The 17,438-nt window shown below is 41.8% G+C and overlaps 1 protein-coding gene across 1 annotated transcript; it reads right to left on the bottom strand.

The window, feature by feature from the left end:
- LOC137286934 (ATP-binding cassette sub-family C member 2-like) lies at window positions 1-16,959 on the bottom strand. The gene is made up of 23 exons (XM_067818975.1): window positions 16,829-16,959; window positions 16,193-16,370; window positions 15,039-15,359; window positions 14,642-14,779; window positions 13,311-13,457; window positions 12,551-12,635; window positions 12,373-12,442; window positions 10,097-10,223; window positions 9,437-9,613; window positions 8,724-8,891; window positions 8,418-8,601; window positions 7,960-8,026; window positions 7,602-7,764; window positions 7,001-7,250; window positions 5,906-6,216; window positions 5,293-5,492; window positions 4,403-4,529; window positions 3,924-4,025; window positions 2,702-2,842; window positions 2,400-2,558; window positions 1,308-1,474; window positions 879-1,073; window positions 1-339 (listed from the first exon to the last, which is right to left on the bottom strand). Exons 1-23 carry the CDS (start codon window positions 16,885-16,887, stop codon window positions 207-209), a joined length of 3,669 nt encoding a protein of 1,222 aa, XP_067675076.1. The 5' UTR covers window positions 16,888-16,959; the 3' UTR covers window positions 1-206.
- Window positions 16,960-17,438: the final 479 nt, after the last annotated feature.

Here is a 17,438-nt window from a genome sequence, read left to right as displayed (position 1 = left end):
TATTAGTTTGTAAATTTATTTCTCAATATTACACCAAAAATACAAACACATTTCAAACCCATTATATGGGGATTTTCACTGTTACTGGCTTCGTTCAAAGACAAGCTTAAGCAGCGATATCTTCAAGAACATAAATACACCATTAAAGATGCAGCATTGGACGGTGTGCAAGGAGGCTTTAATGGTGTTTGTGTTCCATTTGAGTGTTAACTTGAATCGGGCGTTCTCCTAGGGTTGATTCCTGCATCACGGGCCATCTGATAGAACACACCTTGCTTCTGGATGAGTTTCTCGGGAGAATCAAACTCTTTCACCTCACCCAGATCAAGAACCAGAATCCTGAAGATGGAAAGCGGATTACAGCAATATTCGCGACCATTTATGTTCTTTTTAATCCAGACATGTTGAGCACAAGAAAAATACAGATGTTCTAATGGGTATATTATGGCCAAATCGGACGTTAAATTTCGTTTCGTGCGTCTGCGTTCAGAGAACAGACAGATTTAGAGATCCCCTTTCCTTTTACTAAATTGCTCACGAAAGATACTCAAAGGGGTTTAGGCATGCCCATACCAAATGTTGTTTTATCAAATGAACACACTTATCGGACATTTCTAGCTGCGATTACAAATGATTCTGCAGGTATTAACTGTGGCCTGGTTAAGTCACAAATGTGTAGGCAGAGAGCAGAGTTGCGCCCGGCACCAGCACAGTGATATTACCGCGGGTTCAAATCCCGTTCACTTAACTGCTAGTCCGTTATTCGACAACATAAGGTATACATATAAAATATAATTCTAGCGTCGTGAATATGTGTGACGTCATATCGTGTATCAACAAGGAAGCATTGAGACAACAAATATATTTAATGAATTTACCGGTCGTAATCCATGACCGTGTTGAGTCTATGGGCGATGGTCAGCACAGTGCAGTCCTTGAACTCTGACCTGATGGTCTGCTGAATCAGGTCATCAGTTTCCATGTCAACCGAAGCTGTGGCCTCGTCCAGAACAAGAACCTTGGCTTTTCGGAGCAGTGTTCTGGTCATACAGAATAACTGTCGCTGCCCAACACTGCCAATGCGTCAAAAATAAACCCATGAATGTTTACACTCCACACATTAAAAATAATTCCTTATTCGCAAATTCAACTGAAGCTCTACAAAACTACTGCGCAAACTCCCATCTCAAAGACGTGACGGAAATAATTCTCGTGGGTTCCAATCCCGGCTCTCCTTAAAATGTTTTAGGTTTTCTAGTACCATATACAATGGTCCTGGGATGCAACAAACCCCACCAAAACCTAACCTGAAGTTGCTCCCTCCTTCCCCACAGTCTGTGGCCAGTCCATCGGACAGAGATTCCACAAAACCGCGAAGATGGGTGTGGTCCAAAGCGGCCAAGATATCCTCATCTGTATACAGGTCCTCCGGGTCAAGGTTCATTCTCAACGGACCAGTGAAGAGGAAAGGGTCCTGAAAAGGAGTATGTTATCTGTTGTCTAAACGCTTTCTTCTATTGAACTATATTGAGGAAGCTTTTCGCTTACTCTGGGTTCATTGTAGTTTCGTGTTTGTGAAGAAGTAAAATTAGTTTTTATCGGTGGAGTATTCTCTCTTTTACAGGCAAGGATCTCCTTGTTATTAATTCAATTATTAGAGCAGTGTTTAAATTGACACAGATGCAAACCTGTCGGTCTATTTTTCAACAAGAAAAAACCCTAAAACAAACTAGGTTTTTGAACACTTTACTGTTTGTAGGCATCTTAGTGAAATACATGGCACAAACATGCAATACACCGAGTACAGGTAAACTGAAGGTACACGTGTTGTGTTTGGTTATGGTGCCTTAAATACCCAAACTGGCGACCAAACAACCTGTCTGATTTTATGAAATATTTTTTATTAGGGATAAAAATATCTCTCTACCAGACCACTTTTGAAATTGGACCTATCGGGCTGGTGGGAATTTTAAAGGCTCGTAGGAGTGGCCTTTTCTCTGATTGTGACACATCATTTTGAACTCAAGGTCTAGAGATAGACGCTAGTTTTACTTATTAATTACAGTTCTTGGTGATCAATAGCCCGTGTTTAATATTGTGTTGTCTTCTCTGATTACAGTGTTTTAGTTTTACATGCTAGTTTTATGTTCATATTTGTGATAGTCTAGTATTTTTACTGTCCATTGTCGACAGGTGTTTCCATTTTATCAAATGAATTGTTCTCATCACGATATGGCTACAATACTGAAGATGTGACGGTAAATATTAATTCACTCACTCATTTTGATATTCCACGTATTCGATTGCTGATGCGTTGTGATGTGCGCAAAACGCTATTGTTCAGGGCAAAGTTCTACTCAGTCACTCAAAGTTATACTCACTCAGTCCAGGTAGCATACCTGTGGTATGATAGCAAGCTTTTCCCTGAGATCATGAAGTCCGATGTCAGCAATGTCTACACCGTCTAACAAAATAGCGCCCTCTGCTGGCTCCACCAGACGGAAAAGGGAGAGCGTCAGGGAGGATTTACCCGCTCCTGTTCTGCCTACCACACCTATCTGTAATTATATCACTGTTGTTTTAGAGCACATACGTGATTCAATATAAAATTCTCGAAAAAGCAATTTACAAAATTATGAACTCTCCTCAAAGATTACATTTACTATGACGTGAACATGTTTAGATTCAACATTCCACCAACCTTCTCTCCTCCTCGTACAGAAAATGAAATGTTTCTCAGCACCAGGTCCCTGTCAGGCCGATAACGGAGGCTGTAGTTCAGAAATTCAAGCCTGCCTTTGTTAGGCCAGTTCATGGGGACTTGCCCCTTTCTCAAGGCTGCCTAAAATACAAGGGAGCGTTATTAGTCTCAACGATGATTCCATACCCACAGAAAAGGGGTCTATGAGTAAAGGATCAAAACCGACTCCGAGGTTTTGGAAAAGTAGGCCCGCGGCAGATGGAAGTTGGGGAGGCCGAGAGACCCGACCCGATTTCCAGAGGCCAATGGCATAATTTAAAAAAAAAACGAGGGGGGTGGGGGGAAGGGGGGGTGGGGGTGGGTTTGATCCAACCCGTGAACCGACCAAAGATATACTTGAGGTGTAATTTAAAATATTTGTTGCTTACTCTTGAAATCAGCTGCGATGCGACTGGCAGCCGACACCTTGCCTTGCACGCGTCTTGCACGTGCTCCGCCCAAAACGTTTAAAAACGCTGTAAAATTATCGGAATCACACACACGACGCAAGTAACACACTGATTTCAAAACATTGAGGAAAAGCTATCATAGGCACTTGATGGTTCATATGAACGATGTGAAAGACCCCTAATGTCAGGTTAGATCGTGACTTCATCCACAGGCGCACTGTAGCTCAAACAGGGTTGCGCAACAAGAAGAAAATAACCAGTCTTCTTATGAGCGAAGCGAGCAAAGGTTGGCAGCGTACTTTACATGTCAAAATAAAATATCGCCACCATCAATAGTACACACCCATTTCCTCCCTTGGAAAGGGAAGTACGTTGCCATCCTTTGCTCGTTTCGCTCGCATGTATGAAGATTGGTAATTTTCTCCCTGTTGCGCAACCATATTTGAGCTTCATGTAATTATACTCACACACACACACACGTCCACAGATGGCTTCAAGGATGAGCCATCCAGATTAACTCATCCCCGATCGTTTAATGTTGAAGCAAACTGGAGTCACCCAGCACATAGAACTGCCTGAGTTATCTCCATTGCGACACATGTCGCGTTTTTGGCAAGTCGTGTTTTTGAAAGATGACAGAGCTAACATCGTTTAGTCTTAAGGGCAACATAAATCATTGTTGATTGGTTGTCAATGTCAGGTGTATCATTTATGCCATTTATTTTGTATTGTGATGTGTGCTGGGAGTGACGACAAAATGGACAAGAACTCACTTCATTTGGCTTGCTGATATACTGCTGGACTCTGTCCATGGACATCAGATTGACCTCCACCTCACTCTGGGTAATGACCATGAACCCCAAGGAGGAGTTTATCTAGAAAAGGTTCATAATTTGTAAATGAGTACTAAGGCAAAGGTGGTCTTCGGTCTCATAAAAGGTTCGGAATGATGAAAAGAACAAAACGAAATAGCTAGAAATCTGTTAGGAGCTGTTTATCCTCAGGAAACGTTACTGGCAATACTAAATTAGCAGACCAGTCTGTGTGTATTAATTCTGGAATTAGCGACCATTTCGAATTTGCACTTGGCCTGCGTTTTGATACTAATATTACATATCATGAACGCACGAACAAATGTGAAATGCATTCTCAAAGTCAACACATAGCAGATATTTGCTGCAATACCAAGTTACCAAGTTACTACAAATATACAAACGTTTTCGAAATACAAAATGAAAATCAAAGAAATTACATCGAGTGAAAAAGCCGTCCCCAGTCCAACCAGAGCACCGGATTTGATACCCTTGGTCAGATTCCGTAGGAAGGATGTCGCACTACAGATGACGTTGCCAACAACCAAGAGGTGTATACCCATCCACCTGAGTACAATTGATTAAAACAATAGAAACACGAAAAAAAGTGTGAAACAGTAGCTGTGATTGTCAAAAAATTAGTCGAGGAGTGTTTCAGGCAATGTTTATACAGAGCGTTAATGCAGATGTTCCTAGATCTTTGTTCGTATTTACAGATTATGTCCAGTGACTACGTTCACTGCTACTGGTTGTGTGCACTGCTTCTGTCCAGGGATTGTGTTCACTGTTTGTGTCCAGGGTTTTTGTTCACTGCTTGTGTTATGTCTTATGGTGTGCATGTCTTGTCTATTCCCTCATTGTAAAACCGCTTTAATATATGAAACTTGGTTTCTGAAATCAAGATCCGTATCAACGCAAACCTTCGAATGAAGCATATAATTCAGGTTCTAGTCTGCTTCAGCTGCCCAAACGGCAAATAAAGCTTAAGGAGATCAGTACGTTTTAGTTTGACATGGTGTAGCTGCTGGAAACTCCTATCAAACCAATTGTTTTGCACTGAAAAAACCCGCGAAGGTCCGGGTTAGAATACTGGCCTTTAGTAACCTATGCTTATCGTAAGAGGTGACAAACGGGATTGGGTGGTCAGGCTCGCTGACTTGGTTGACAGGTCACATCAGTTCCCATTTGTGCAGATCGACGCTCATGCTGTTGATCACTGCCTTGTCTGTTCCAGACTAGATTGTTTATATACCACCGCCATATAGTTGGAATATTGCTGAGCGCGGCGTAAACTAAACTCACTCACTCACCTTACAAAAACAATTCTCACCTGTGGGACAACAGCTGGTAGAAGGCCACCCTGTTGAAGTTGTCTATACGGTTTTCAAGCTTACGGATAAATCTATCTTGAACCCCGTATGCCCTCACCACCTCCGCTCCCATTACCGATTCTGTGAAGTGGCTTTCAATGGGTGACCGTGTTTTGGATTCCAGATTCGTCAGCTGAGACGTGGACTTGGAATGGTACTTCTATAGAACAAAATAATCCACATACCCACTATGATATAGAAAATAACTGGTAGCGGAACACGTAGTAGAGAAAGAAGGACAAGTTGCAGTGAAGGTCCGGGTGTAGGTGGGATAAAAACATATGATTTAAATCATTAATTTCTGTGTTTACAGACATATGCATTTATCTAATTGTATGCTGAATACTTTCGATGCCCTGAAATTGTGGAGCATATTAGCCATCTTAAATGGTCGTCACCCTATTATTTATTCATTAATATGTAGCTACATTTCACTGTTAGTCCACATTGCCACTTCACATTTGTATATATCAATGTGAGATAGCTTCGTGGTTGGAGTGTTTCTGGTGTCCCCTGCAGTTTTGTTGCTGTAATATTGCTAAAAGCAGCGTAAAACAAAACTCGATCACTTACCTGTATATAGCAGTAGTAGTATGTCAGTGGTATGATGAGCACTATAACATGAGGAGAGCTGTACACAACAGCAACCAGAGACACTGCTACGATAGCCACTGAGTCAAACCAGAACTCAAGGCCAAATGGCAGGTCCCCGTCGATCTTGTCCATGTCACGTGAGAAGCGATTGGTTATTCTGCCGATTGGTGTTGTGTCGAAGAATGCCATTGGAGCTCTCAGGATGCTTGTCAGCAATTTGTGATGGAGGTCTCTCGAGGCCTTTACCACACCAATGGTTGTGACAGAAGTGTATATGAGGATGCAGAACGCTGTAAGATCATGTTGAGACGTAATTTTAGACGTGTCATTGGCATTCTAGAAGTTGACGACTATTAACATGATACTCTTATGAAAAACAACGTCTGTAATTTACTATGGTTCGTTTTGTTTGCTTGTAAACGCTACACTCAGCAATATTCCAGCTATATATCGCGGCGGTCTGGATCACTCAATCCAGTGATCAGAATCATGAACATCGGTTTACGCAAGTGGGATACGATGACATGTGTCAACCAAACAACCAAATCAGAAAGCCTGTCTACCCGATCCCGACAGTCGCAGAAAGCATGGTTTGCTGAAGACATGTCTACCCCGGATCTACTGGTTCAGGGGTAACAAACTACAACACAGACAATCATTAACCAAGCCATTAACAAACACAGCGTACTAGTAAGCATGGCAGGGTTTAAACAACCCCCTGTATGTTAACATTTGTTAGTCACCATTTTATCATTGACTCAGCGGCTATTCAGTTAACAGAGGCTTTCCCCATTCTCTCCATTACATTCAACTTTCTAAGGAGTTACTCCAGGCATAGTTTCATGACATGTGATTCCGAGGATTACAGACGCAACACTCCACAATCAAGCTTCCTTTGACAATACATTCGAAACAACCCTGTGCCGCTACCGCTACTCGTCAGCTGTGAATCAAGCACAGGGACACGCGTGACCATACGCTCAGCTCCCCAAACCAGGAACACGTGAAACCGGAAATTCTCATGTCAAAACATTCTCTCCACCTCATTTTCGCATTGCAAAACAGCAAACTTACACATGGCTAGTCCAAGTCCGCTGTAGACACTCAGATATTGCATGTTGGTCCTCCGAACGTCCTCCTTTGTTGTCCCATTGGTGAGGATACCGTCTCTGACACTCTTCAGCAGAGGGTCGTCCGTCCACTGAGTCAGCCAGATGTTGCCCTCCAACCAGAGGATGTAGTACAGACCGTAGGACGTCACTGTCAACAACATCTGCCAGTGGCCGTAAGCCCTTGCATAATCCAGAAACAGACTCCATGTCCGCTGTAGTGTAAAGGGATACTCGTATATAGACAGGGCGATGGACTTGAAGGTGAGAGTTTCTTTTTGCAAAACAAACAAACAAACAAACAAACCCACAAAACAAAACAAACAAATAAAAAACAAACCAAAAACAAAACAAACAGAAAAAAAGGAAAAAAATACATACCATTTGATAAGTATATATCTTAAAGGATTTTTTTCTCTGTTGTGATGAATAACAATAGGATAACTAATATAAGAAATAGGCTTGACACGTCTTTGTGTTACACTCAAAATCGTGTTTAAATCTTCAATCAATATGCTGCCCTACCCAAGACTGCCTGTGTGAGACTCTGTGATTCGTACTAATACCTTTCCGCTAACTTCCACCGACTCCTCTTCTACAATTATTTCCCCACCAGATTGCAGGTTATCGTCAGAGGTAGACAGATGTCTGGAGCTCTGTCTTGATGTCTTCATGTTGACCTCTTGAGATATTTTTGGACTGGCGTCAGTTGTTACTGGTACATCCTCGCTAAAACATCATGGTCAGGTACATCTGTTACCACGGTGTCGACAAAACGGTATTGGCGTTAAAATTTCGAACGGATACAAGATATAAACGTTCACAGGAACTTAAATTTGTGTCATTCGCCTCAGGGAAGACAAGGACGGACTAGTGTTACCCACTGTGGAGGGTAACTAAAACACCCCTCCAGATCTAGCTTACCTATTCAGACGAATCAGCTTTGTTTTCAGATCACTGTCTATGTCGTCGTCTTCGCTTTTCTCCAGATCTAAAACGAAGTATAGAATCACATTATAGAATAGGCCTTCAGCAACCCATGCTTGCCATAAAAGGCGACTATGCTTGTCGTAAGAGGCGAGTAACGGGATGGGATGGTCAGACTCGCTGACTTCGTTGACACATGGCATCGGTGCCCAATTGCGCAGATGAATGCTCATGCTTTTCATCACTGGATTGTCTGACCCAGATTCGATTATGTACAGACTCATATAGCTGAAACATTGCTGAGTGAGGGGTAATACTAAACTACATTTATATAAATGCTGAGAAGTTTAGAACCATTACTACTACAATTATTACAATAAGTGCTGCACAAGGTAGTCTTCAGATGATTTTACAGGTGCATCTACGACTACGGCTGTGACCACTATTTACTTCACCTTCGACACACGCCCTGTTGTCTTCATAGTCTGCAAGGTAAGATCGCAGCACACGCGTAAACACACCGTCACCGTTGAGGAGGTCGCTGAATGATCCCGTCTCTGCCACTGTGCCGTCTCCAAGAACGACGATGCTGTCAACGCCAGGCAGGTAACGGACGTTGTGTGTTACCAGGACTCTTGTCTGCAGAATCAATATGTTTGAATTTCTTCACTGATGTTTGAGCTGTATTAAAGCATGAATCCGCTGGTTTTTAGATTTACGGGTGACTTACTCATCACTTCATCATATTACTATCTTATTACCTTGTCTTTTAACATTCCCTTTGCACCTATGACACAGTCAAATATATGTTTCCCCACATGACTGTCGACAGCACTGAGTGGATCATCCAGCAGATAGACATCAGCATCGTTGTAGACAGCTCTGGCTAGTGAGACTCTCTGCTTCTGTCCTCCACTCAAGTTGATACCCTGGTGACAAGACAAGAAACAAAGTAAACCCCACTACACAGTAGACAATGCAAAGCTTTAGCTGGAGACATTCTCTTCTTCTGTCATCCCACTCAGGTTGATGTTGACAAGACAAGAAACAAGTACAAAACCCACTACACAGTAGACAGTTCTGGTCGCAGACACTCTCTGCTTCTGTCCTCCACTCAGGGTAATGCCCTTGGGACAAGATAGGAAACAAATACAAAACCCGCAACACATTTAACAACATAGGCTAGAGACGTTCTCTGCTTCTGTCCTCCATTCGTGTTGATATCCTGATGACAAGAAAGATAACAAACAAGACCTGGTGGACACAAATCAGAGCAGACGCCTCTGGCTAGAGACACTCTCTGCTTCTGTCCTCCAGTCAAGCTGATACACCGATGACAAGATCGGAAACAAATGTAATACCCATTGTGATAGTTACTTGGCTGGAGATGTTTTTAGATTCTTGGAATACCAACAATTAATCACAGGTTTTGAATTCACCGGATGTTTCGAAAACTGCGTTGTAAGTCACTCACCCTCTCCCCTATTTCCGTCAGGTCCCCTGCTGGAAGCATATCCAGGTCAGGTGTCAGGGCACAGCACTCCACCACCTTATCATACAGCTGCTTGTCCATCGGCTTCCCGAACAAGATGTTGTTCTGCAGGGTGTCGTTCTGGATCCAGGCTTGTTGGGACACATAGGCAACACGACCCTGTAAGTGTACAGTGCTTTGAATAGCGTTGACAACGTACAACCTATGACTACAAACAGACTGCAAATTCCAGAAATCAGGCTAGTGAAGCAGAACGCAGACCCATTAATTTTCTGCCTATGTGAGAATGCATATCTTGCAAAGCAGATGATTCAGACCGACCTAACAATGTATGATTCATTTACTTTCGTAAAATATTTCCTGTAAAATGTATGTTTTTTTCCTTTGAGTTCCAACACAAGAAAGAGAAATACCTTTCTCATTACTTCATGTCTTGGGTGTAATAATTACACCTCTCTGAATACGTACATGTTAAGTAGAAAGCATGTATATATAAGGTGAAACGTGAGGTAGTGTTTATCGATGGTTTCCTGAATGAAACGGCTCTCAAATGAATGTAGAAGGTTATAAGATTTGTGATTGATGTTGATGTAATCCATGACATGCATTGGCAAAACCAAAGGCCAGAACTGTGACGCTTACCTGGACATTGACCTGGCCTTCAACCTTCTGGATCTCGCCTAGGGCAGCTGCTATCAGTGAAGATTTTCCAGCCCCTACATGTCCAACCACAGCCACCAGGCTTCTCTCTGGGATGCTCAGATTCACACTGCGAAAGACATCAGTAATCATCACGACAAATATTGAGGGATACATGTTTATTGTATACGGGTGGAAGAGGTGGCGCTGAAAAGGTTCCTGGGAATTTGGGCACGAATAATACTTTTAGTAAATGAATAATTTTGGTCCTCATGTCATGTTTTCATTACAATAATCCATCAAGTTCAACTGAAAGTGGTTTACGTAAACATGCTAAACTTCTCATATTTTCCACCATAGTCAAAAAGAGAAAATTGCTTCTTGAAGAATCCAATGACACCCACCATGACCTTAACCCACATGTCAAAACCCTTTTCTTTCCTTGTAAATCTCTGACATCCTAAACGCTTGCAAATTAACAATTTCAAACTTATTTTTGTAGGATACGATAAAATAAGATATTTATTATTAGCACACATATCAAGGCAACAAGGCGCTTGTGTATTTCCTTGATCAACGTCTTTTTTTCTGGCATTCTTTTGACCAAGTCGACTCATTGGGGAGTATTCAACAAGTTCCCGTTAGGCGATGTGAGTTATCATACAGTCTCTTCCTCACAAGATACCCATGTACAGCTAGGTAAACTGGGACACATTGTCACAACATTTGGTTCAATGATACTGCACGTGTCTAAGTGTCTGCATGTGTTCGTGTGTACAGCACACGAGGGTTAGTGATATCACTTAAAGAGCGTGCAAGTAATGTTCGCTCCAAGGTTTTAACTGGTCTTAACAGGTCTCTTTCGGAAGGCATGCGTAGTGTTGTGCTCCCTCGAGCTACAAATACACTGGACAAAATAAGTTAGGAATATTGGATTATTATGACTGATGTTTTATCAGTGTGTCAATGAAAAATACATCATCATTCATAATTTGGAAATTTACATATGTCCCTAACTAGTTTTGACCAGTTTGCTTACTTTATCAGGCAGTCAGTCCATGCTTGTCGTAAGAGACGACTGGCGGGATCGGGTTATTAGGCTCGCTGACTTGGTTGGCATGTCACTCTATATAACGGTAATAATTAAAAATAATAGCGCTTACTATCCACCTGACCAGTTGCTCACTGGACGCTGTTATCAGAATTTGATGATTATTACCCCGCATAACCCAAGCTGCCAGTGAGTCACTAGACCGTTAATAGTCATATGACTTATCCCAGCGGGTACCCATTTTCCGATGGGTGAAGAGAGGCAATTTTGAAAACTTCCTTGGCCAATGTGAGACCAGGTGGATCACATATGCTTCGCTAACCCAATTTTGTAGATAGATGCTTATGCTGTTGATCACTGGATTGTCTGGTCCAGACTCGATTATATATAGACGCCATATAGGTGGAATACTTCTTATTTTAAACAACCAGCCAACCACGTATTTCAGGCACATTGTGTAAAGGGCGGGTAATAGCCGGAGAGCAGCACAAGCTTAAGCTTCTCTCAAGGAAGGGACACGTGAAGGTCCCGGGGTAGAATAGGCCTTCAGCAACCCATGCTTGCCACAAAAGGCGACTATGCTTGTCGTAAGAGGCGACAAACGGGATCGAGTGGTCAGGTTCGCTGACTTGGTTGACACAGGTCATCGGTTCCCAATTGCACAGATCGATGCTCATGTTCTTGATCACTGGATTGTCTGGTCCAGACTCGATTATTTACAGACCGCCGCCATATAGCTGGAATATTGCTCAGTGCGGCGTAAAACTAAACTTAAGCTTAAGCTTCTCTCAAGGAAGGGATCCGTGAAGGTCCCGGGGTAGAATAGGCCTTCAGCAACCCATGCTTGCCACAAAAGGCGACTATGCTTGTCGTAAGAGGCGACTAACGGGATCGAGTGGTCAGGTTCGCTGACTTGGTTGACACAGGTCATCGGTTCCCAATTGCACAGATCGATGCTCATGTTCTTGATCACTGGATTGTCTGGTCCATACTCGATTATTTACAGACCGCCGCCATATAGCTGGCATATTGCTGAGTGCGGCGTAAAACTAAACTCACTCACTCTCTCAAGGAAGGTCGATTCATATGAATGGCCCATTCATATACTTTTCACAATTGTTTTGCCCTTTCCCCCACATGGAATCTGTATCTGATGATAGTCATGACTCGACATGTATGTATTGCTGAATGAGTCGACAGAAATAATCAGCAGCTGCAGTTTACTTACGCTTTTAATGTTGGTTTGGAACTGTCGTCATCCCAAGAAAAGCTGGCATTCTCCATTTTAATAGCAATACCTACGGACATATGAAGTAGCGGTTAATATATATTAGATGCCTTTAGGTATGTATGTTGATAGTTAATATATGCAGTCTAGTTGGAGATGCTATTTGTATTTGGCCTACCATTGGAGTGAGAAGTTCGTTCCGAACTCGCATCAAACTCGTCCTCCTGTAGAAATGTCTGCAATCTGCTGACTGAAATACTGGCCTGAAAAATGAGGAATCAGGGATCAGTAGCCTGTCGTGAACATCATATGATGGATCAACATGGATGATCTGCGTGGTGCTGAGCATCCGATACTCATACTGTAAGCGACAAAACCAAAATAAGTGAGTGAGTAAGTGAGTTTAGCTTAAGGCCGCACTCAGCAATATTCTAGATACACGGCGGTATGTAAATAATCAGGTCTGGACCAGACAATCCAGTGTCAACACATCTGCGAACCGATGACGTATCAACCATTCAGCTTGCGTGACCACCCAATCCCGTTAGTCGCCTCTTACCACAAGCATGAGTGTTCTAGTTCGCTTCTAGCAATGTTTTAGCAATACGTGTATCCAGGTGAGTTAAACCAGAAATGGGGTTGGGGGGTGGGGCTTATTCTGTGATGCTGAGTCAGCAATATTTGACTTCACTAAAGCCACCTTAAAACTATCGGCCAGAACATCCAGTGATTGATGGTGTGACATCGGTGTCACGCCGTGAGGGTACGATGACACCCAGTCACCGAACCGACCACCCAATCCACAATGTCGCCTTGTAAAACAAGCAACGGTTGATGACGACCTTTATCCTTACAAACAAAACACACCAGGATACGACATGCATTATCACGTGGGCCATGATGCGATGCGGTGTAACTGTGGTAAACTTGTAGTTTACCTTTGTGATATCATACGCAACTTCGGGCGTCTGGCTAATTGCGAATCGGAGAAGATTTAGAAGTGACACAACGGCGAAGGCAGATTTCGGAGACAAAATACTGTCTCCGTTCATGTAGTAGAACCCGCAGAACATCACCACCGAGATCTGGCGACAAAGTCAATGTTAGCACAGGTTGAATACAATAATTACTGAATGAGTGAGTTAGTGAGTTAAAACTTAAAGTCACCCTGTCAGTATTTCAGCCATACCGTGACTAAAACAATAAATAGATTAACGATAATGAAAGGTAGATCATACAATCCTGTTAACGAAGGAAAAATAAGATAACTAGAATATCACAGATATACATGACTTTTTGTAAAACTAGTAATTAAATTTAAAATTAAACATTTTAGCTATAGGGGACAACACAATATAAAAATATATATGTTGGCTAGAGGAGGCAGATCACCATACTAGGGTAATATCTGTGAAGAAAATGCTTTTCTTTATGATTGTCTTTGTCTATAAGGGACAACACAAGGCCATAGATCGCCAATAACTGAAGATAGATCATCACCGGCCGAGGGACTTTGCGTCATGATTATTGAAGGAAAGTGAGTGAGTTTTACACCTAAATCAGCATTATTTCAGCTATATGGCGGCGGTCTCTACATAATCGAGTCTGGATCAGACAAGCCAAGGATCAACTGCATGAGCATCAATTAGGATACGATGACATGTGTCAGTCAATTCAGCGAGCCTGATCAACCGATCCCGTGAGTCGTCTCTTACATGACGCATGGGTTACTGAAGGTCAGTTCTAAACCGGATCCTCACGGGTATTGAAGGACACTGAACAATGAGAATATACATGTAACCCGGCTTTCTACGTAACAACACGTACATCACACAATACAGGAGCATGGTTTCGAGGGGCGGCGAACAGACCAACGAAAAAATATATGACATTCCTTCAACTTTGGTTTTAATCTTTATCATACTTAAAAAGCGATTTCCCATAAGATTGGCACACGCAGTGAGAGGCACCAAACGTTTACTAAAGCGACTATCGATAGCAACACTAGTATGCACTATGTACATGGAACCAAAGCACCCCTACTGAACACATTTCAGATACACCTAATATAAAACAAATGTAAAGGATAACAACTTCTTAATGTGTTTATTCCGACGTTTCTGGACTAGTTTTTGCCCCTTCTTCATGTGATTGGGAGATGTAACTGTCGATGATGATGATGATGATGGTGATGTCATTGTTGTGTGGCACATTTCAGTTGGTTGCAAAACTAGGGCCACCTGGGCTTTATTAAGTTCCAGGAACATACCACATAAGGGGATGCATTCCAGCAGAAGACTGTGAAGGCTCGGAAAATGTACAGACGTCTCAGAACCGACAGTTCCTTGTTCCTGATTGTATCAAGCTTGTCCCCGAAACACTTCTCCCAGGCAAGAAGCTTTAATACCTTAAATAACAGGCACATAGTTCCAATGCAAAACATGTTTTCGTATGTGATTGAACTTTAAACCATTTTTGAAAGTATCTCAGGGGATGCATATGCTTTAAAGAAGTTTTAAGCAGTTCTTTTTTATTTTTCCAATACTATTAGTACACGTGAAACTATTTGGTTGTAATAAAATGTAGACCTCGGAAAATGGACTGTGTCAATATTGTATATGTGCCAAGGGTGAGCATGTGTTATGACGTCGAGGCTCCTTGCCTACCTTCATCCCCGTAAGAACTTCATTCAACAGCTTTATCTTCTCGTCCTTGTTATCGGCGTTCTCGTCGAATAGAGCCCGCATTCTTACGGCGATGTACACGTTGATAGGCATGATGAGGACGACAGTGGCCAGTCCAAGCCCAGCTGCTGGACCAAGGATAAAGAACAGTTGGTAGAAGACCAGGAGGAAGTGGAGAGGAGTGTACATCACTTCTGTCAGGTGGGTGAGATGGTAGGCGATGGTGTCAGCGTCACTGGAGAGGTAGTTGGTCATCTCACCTATGGAATACTTCTTCCGTGACCTCCAATGGAGATTCATTGCCTTAAACAAAGTAATTCAGTATTATATATTATCTAATAATATTAAAACACAAAATTAAGGGAACCTGAACTTTCAGTCTGAATGGGAAGTAAAAGTGTTGACAAACTTTTCAAAGACACCTTATGAACGCATCGTATGGGATGGTTCCATGCGCATGCATGGAGTGTCACTCTTGGTTTTGACGGGTTTCAAGGTCGCAAAATCACTGTAGACCATCCTTGTGACAATCACTTTGCATCACACATTTGTTGGTGTTCGTTTCTAGCCGTTGTTTTTGAAAACGGAAACCGTACACGTACAAATTTTATGTCATACACCAATCACCAAGAACGATTTCAGTACAACTATGGTCATAAGGAAGTGCCAGTGGTGATGCATTCATTCATGATGGCCATATCAACATTCACTGACTCCGATATGTGTCCCAGTTGTTTGAGTCGTAAATTAGAAATGAAGTTCACTTACTTCTTCTTTTTTGTAAAAAAACCCCAATAAGAATAAGAATAAGTAAAAAAAAAACCCGGCACAGCTTTAATTTCATCACGCCCCTTCCATTCCCACTACTCTCGTTCTTGGATCCGCCAGTACAATACTATGTTTACAAATGCGTCCTACGGCAATTAAAACATGCTACCATGACGTTGTGAAACTGGTTACTCACGTTGAAAACGAAATATATCAGTATGTATCTTCGTATATCAAAGCATTTACGTTATGTGTGTTTTGAGTCTACATACATGGGTATTAAATGCTTTATTAGTAGACAGTAGATAGGTTTGTCTAAGCTATCACAATATACTTGAGCGCGTTTTTCTTGCAATTGTTTGACGTACCTTCTTATAAACAGAAGACATAAGGGATGAGCGTATATGGATCTCGAGGCTATGGTTGTTGAAGAAGGAGTGTTCAAACAATAGTCCCGCCGTCATCAGTAACAGCAGGAGAACCATGGACAGCAGCATCCCCATCCATGGACTGGAGTCGGGGTCATCGGTTGTGTCGATGAGGTAGCTAACATGGAAGTAGTTGTTATGCATTCATAATGACGTGACACAGTGGTTGAGTATCTGCTTGAGTTTGTTATATCTGTGAGCAGACTGTACATGAAGCTGCTTGGTTAAGTAGTTAGGTTATTTCGCGAGCAAGATTGATTTGGGAAAAATGCTCGAAGTTCAACATTTTTGAAATTCATACTAATACTAAAAACAATACTAATACTCCGAGCTCAAGCCTCACACGCTTGTAAAATAAATTTGGACTTGAAACGTTTGAGAAAATCTATGTTGGACAGTCGTGTGCCTTTATTGAAGACTGGGCGTTAATGTTCATAGTCCAAAACCAAAGCAATTGTGTTTCGATTTATGAAAATAAAATAGCAAGAAAAAAATGTATATTCAGGAATAAATGTCAATATTATTAATAGATATGAGCATAAAGTTTGACATGAGATTAGTGAATATATTACCTACCTCATGAAGAAAGGGTTTGTTGTCCAAATGATTATATACTGCAGGAATCTAAGGCCCATCGCTTTGAAGAACTCTTTCCAAAACGTTTTGATTATGACAATCCACAGAGAACGGGATTTGACTTTCGGACTCGGCTGGGTGATGACATCATGTGTTTTATGTTTGACGTGAACATGTTTGACTGTATGTTCTGTGGTTTCCTTTCTGTGGCGTATATCAGACCTGGGCCCCGTGGCGCTGTGATGACTTGATGGAATGTCTTCTGTATGAACTGGATGTCTGAAATACATGCTGAAATTGTTGTACTCTGTTTAAAGATCTCGAGGCTTCAACTAATATATAATACAAACTGAGGGGCAAAAGAAACTATTATACTTCCCAGTCATTTGTTTTCTTTAAAAACATAGCTGAAGATAAACAATACACTTTTACACGGATCTATTTTATAAAGCGTACGTACTTCCCTTAATACGCACCTGGACACTATTGTTTCAAGTGACTTCTAGACCCGGCGCTTATTAGACCTTTACTGTGTGTAATTACTATCATTGTTATTGAGCTTTTTTACGGGAAATAAGGTAACTTGCTTTATAATTACTAGTATTTAAGA

The sequence above is a fragment of the Haliotis asinina genome, chromosome 6, assembly GCF_037392515.1.
Source record: "Haliotis asinina isolate JCU_RB_2024 chromosome 6, JCU_Hal_asi_v2, whole genome shotgun sequence".
Classification (NCBI taxonomy): Eukaryota; Metazoa; Mollusca; class Gastropoda; order Lepetellida; family Haliotidae; genus Haliotis; species Haliotis asinina.
This window is presented reverse-complemented; position numbering and strand designations above follow the sequence as displayed.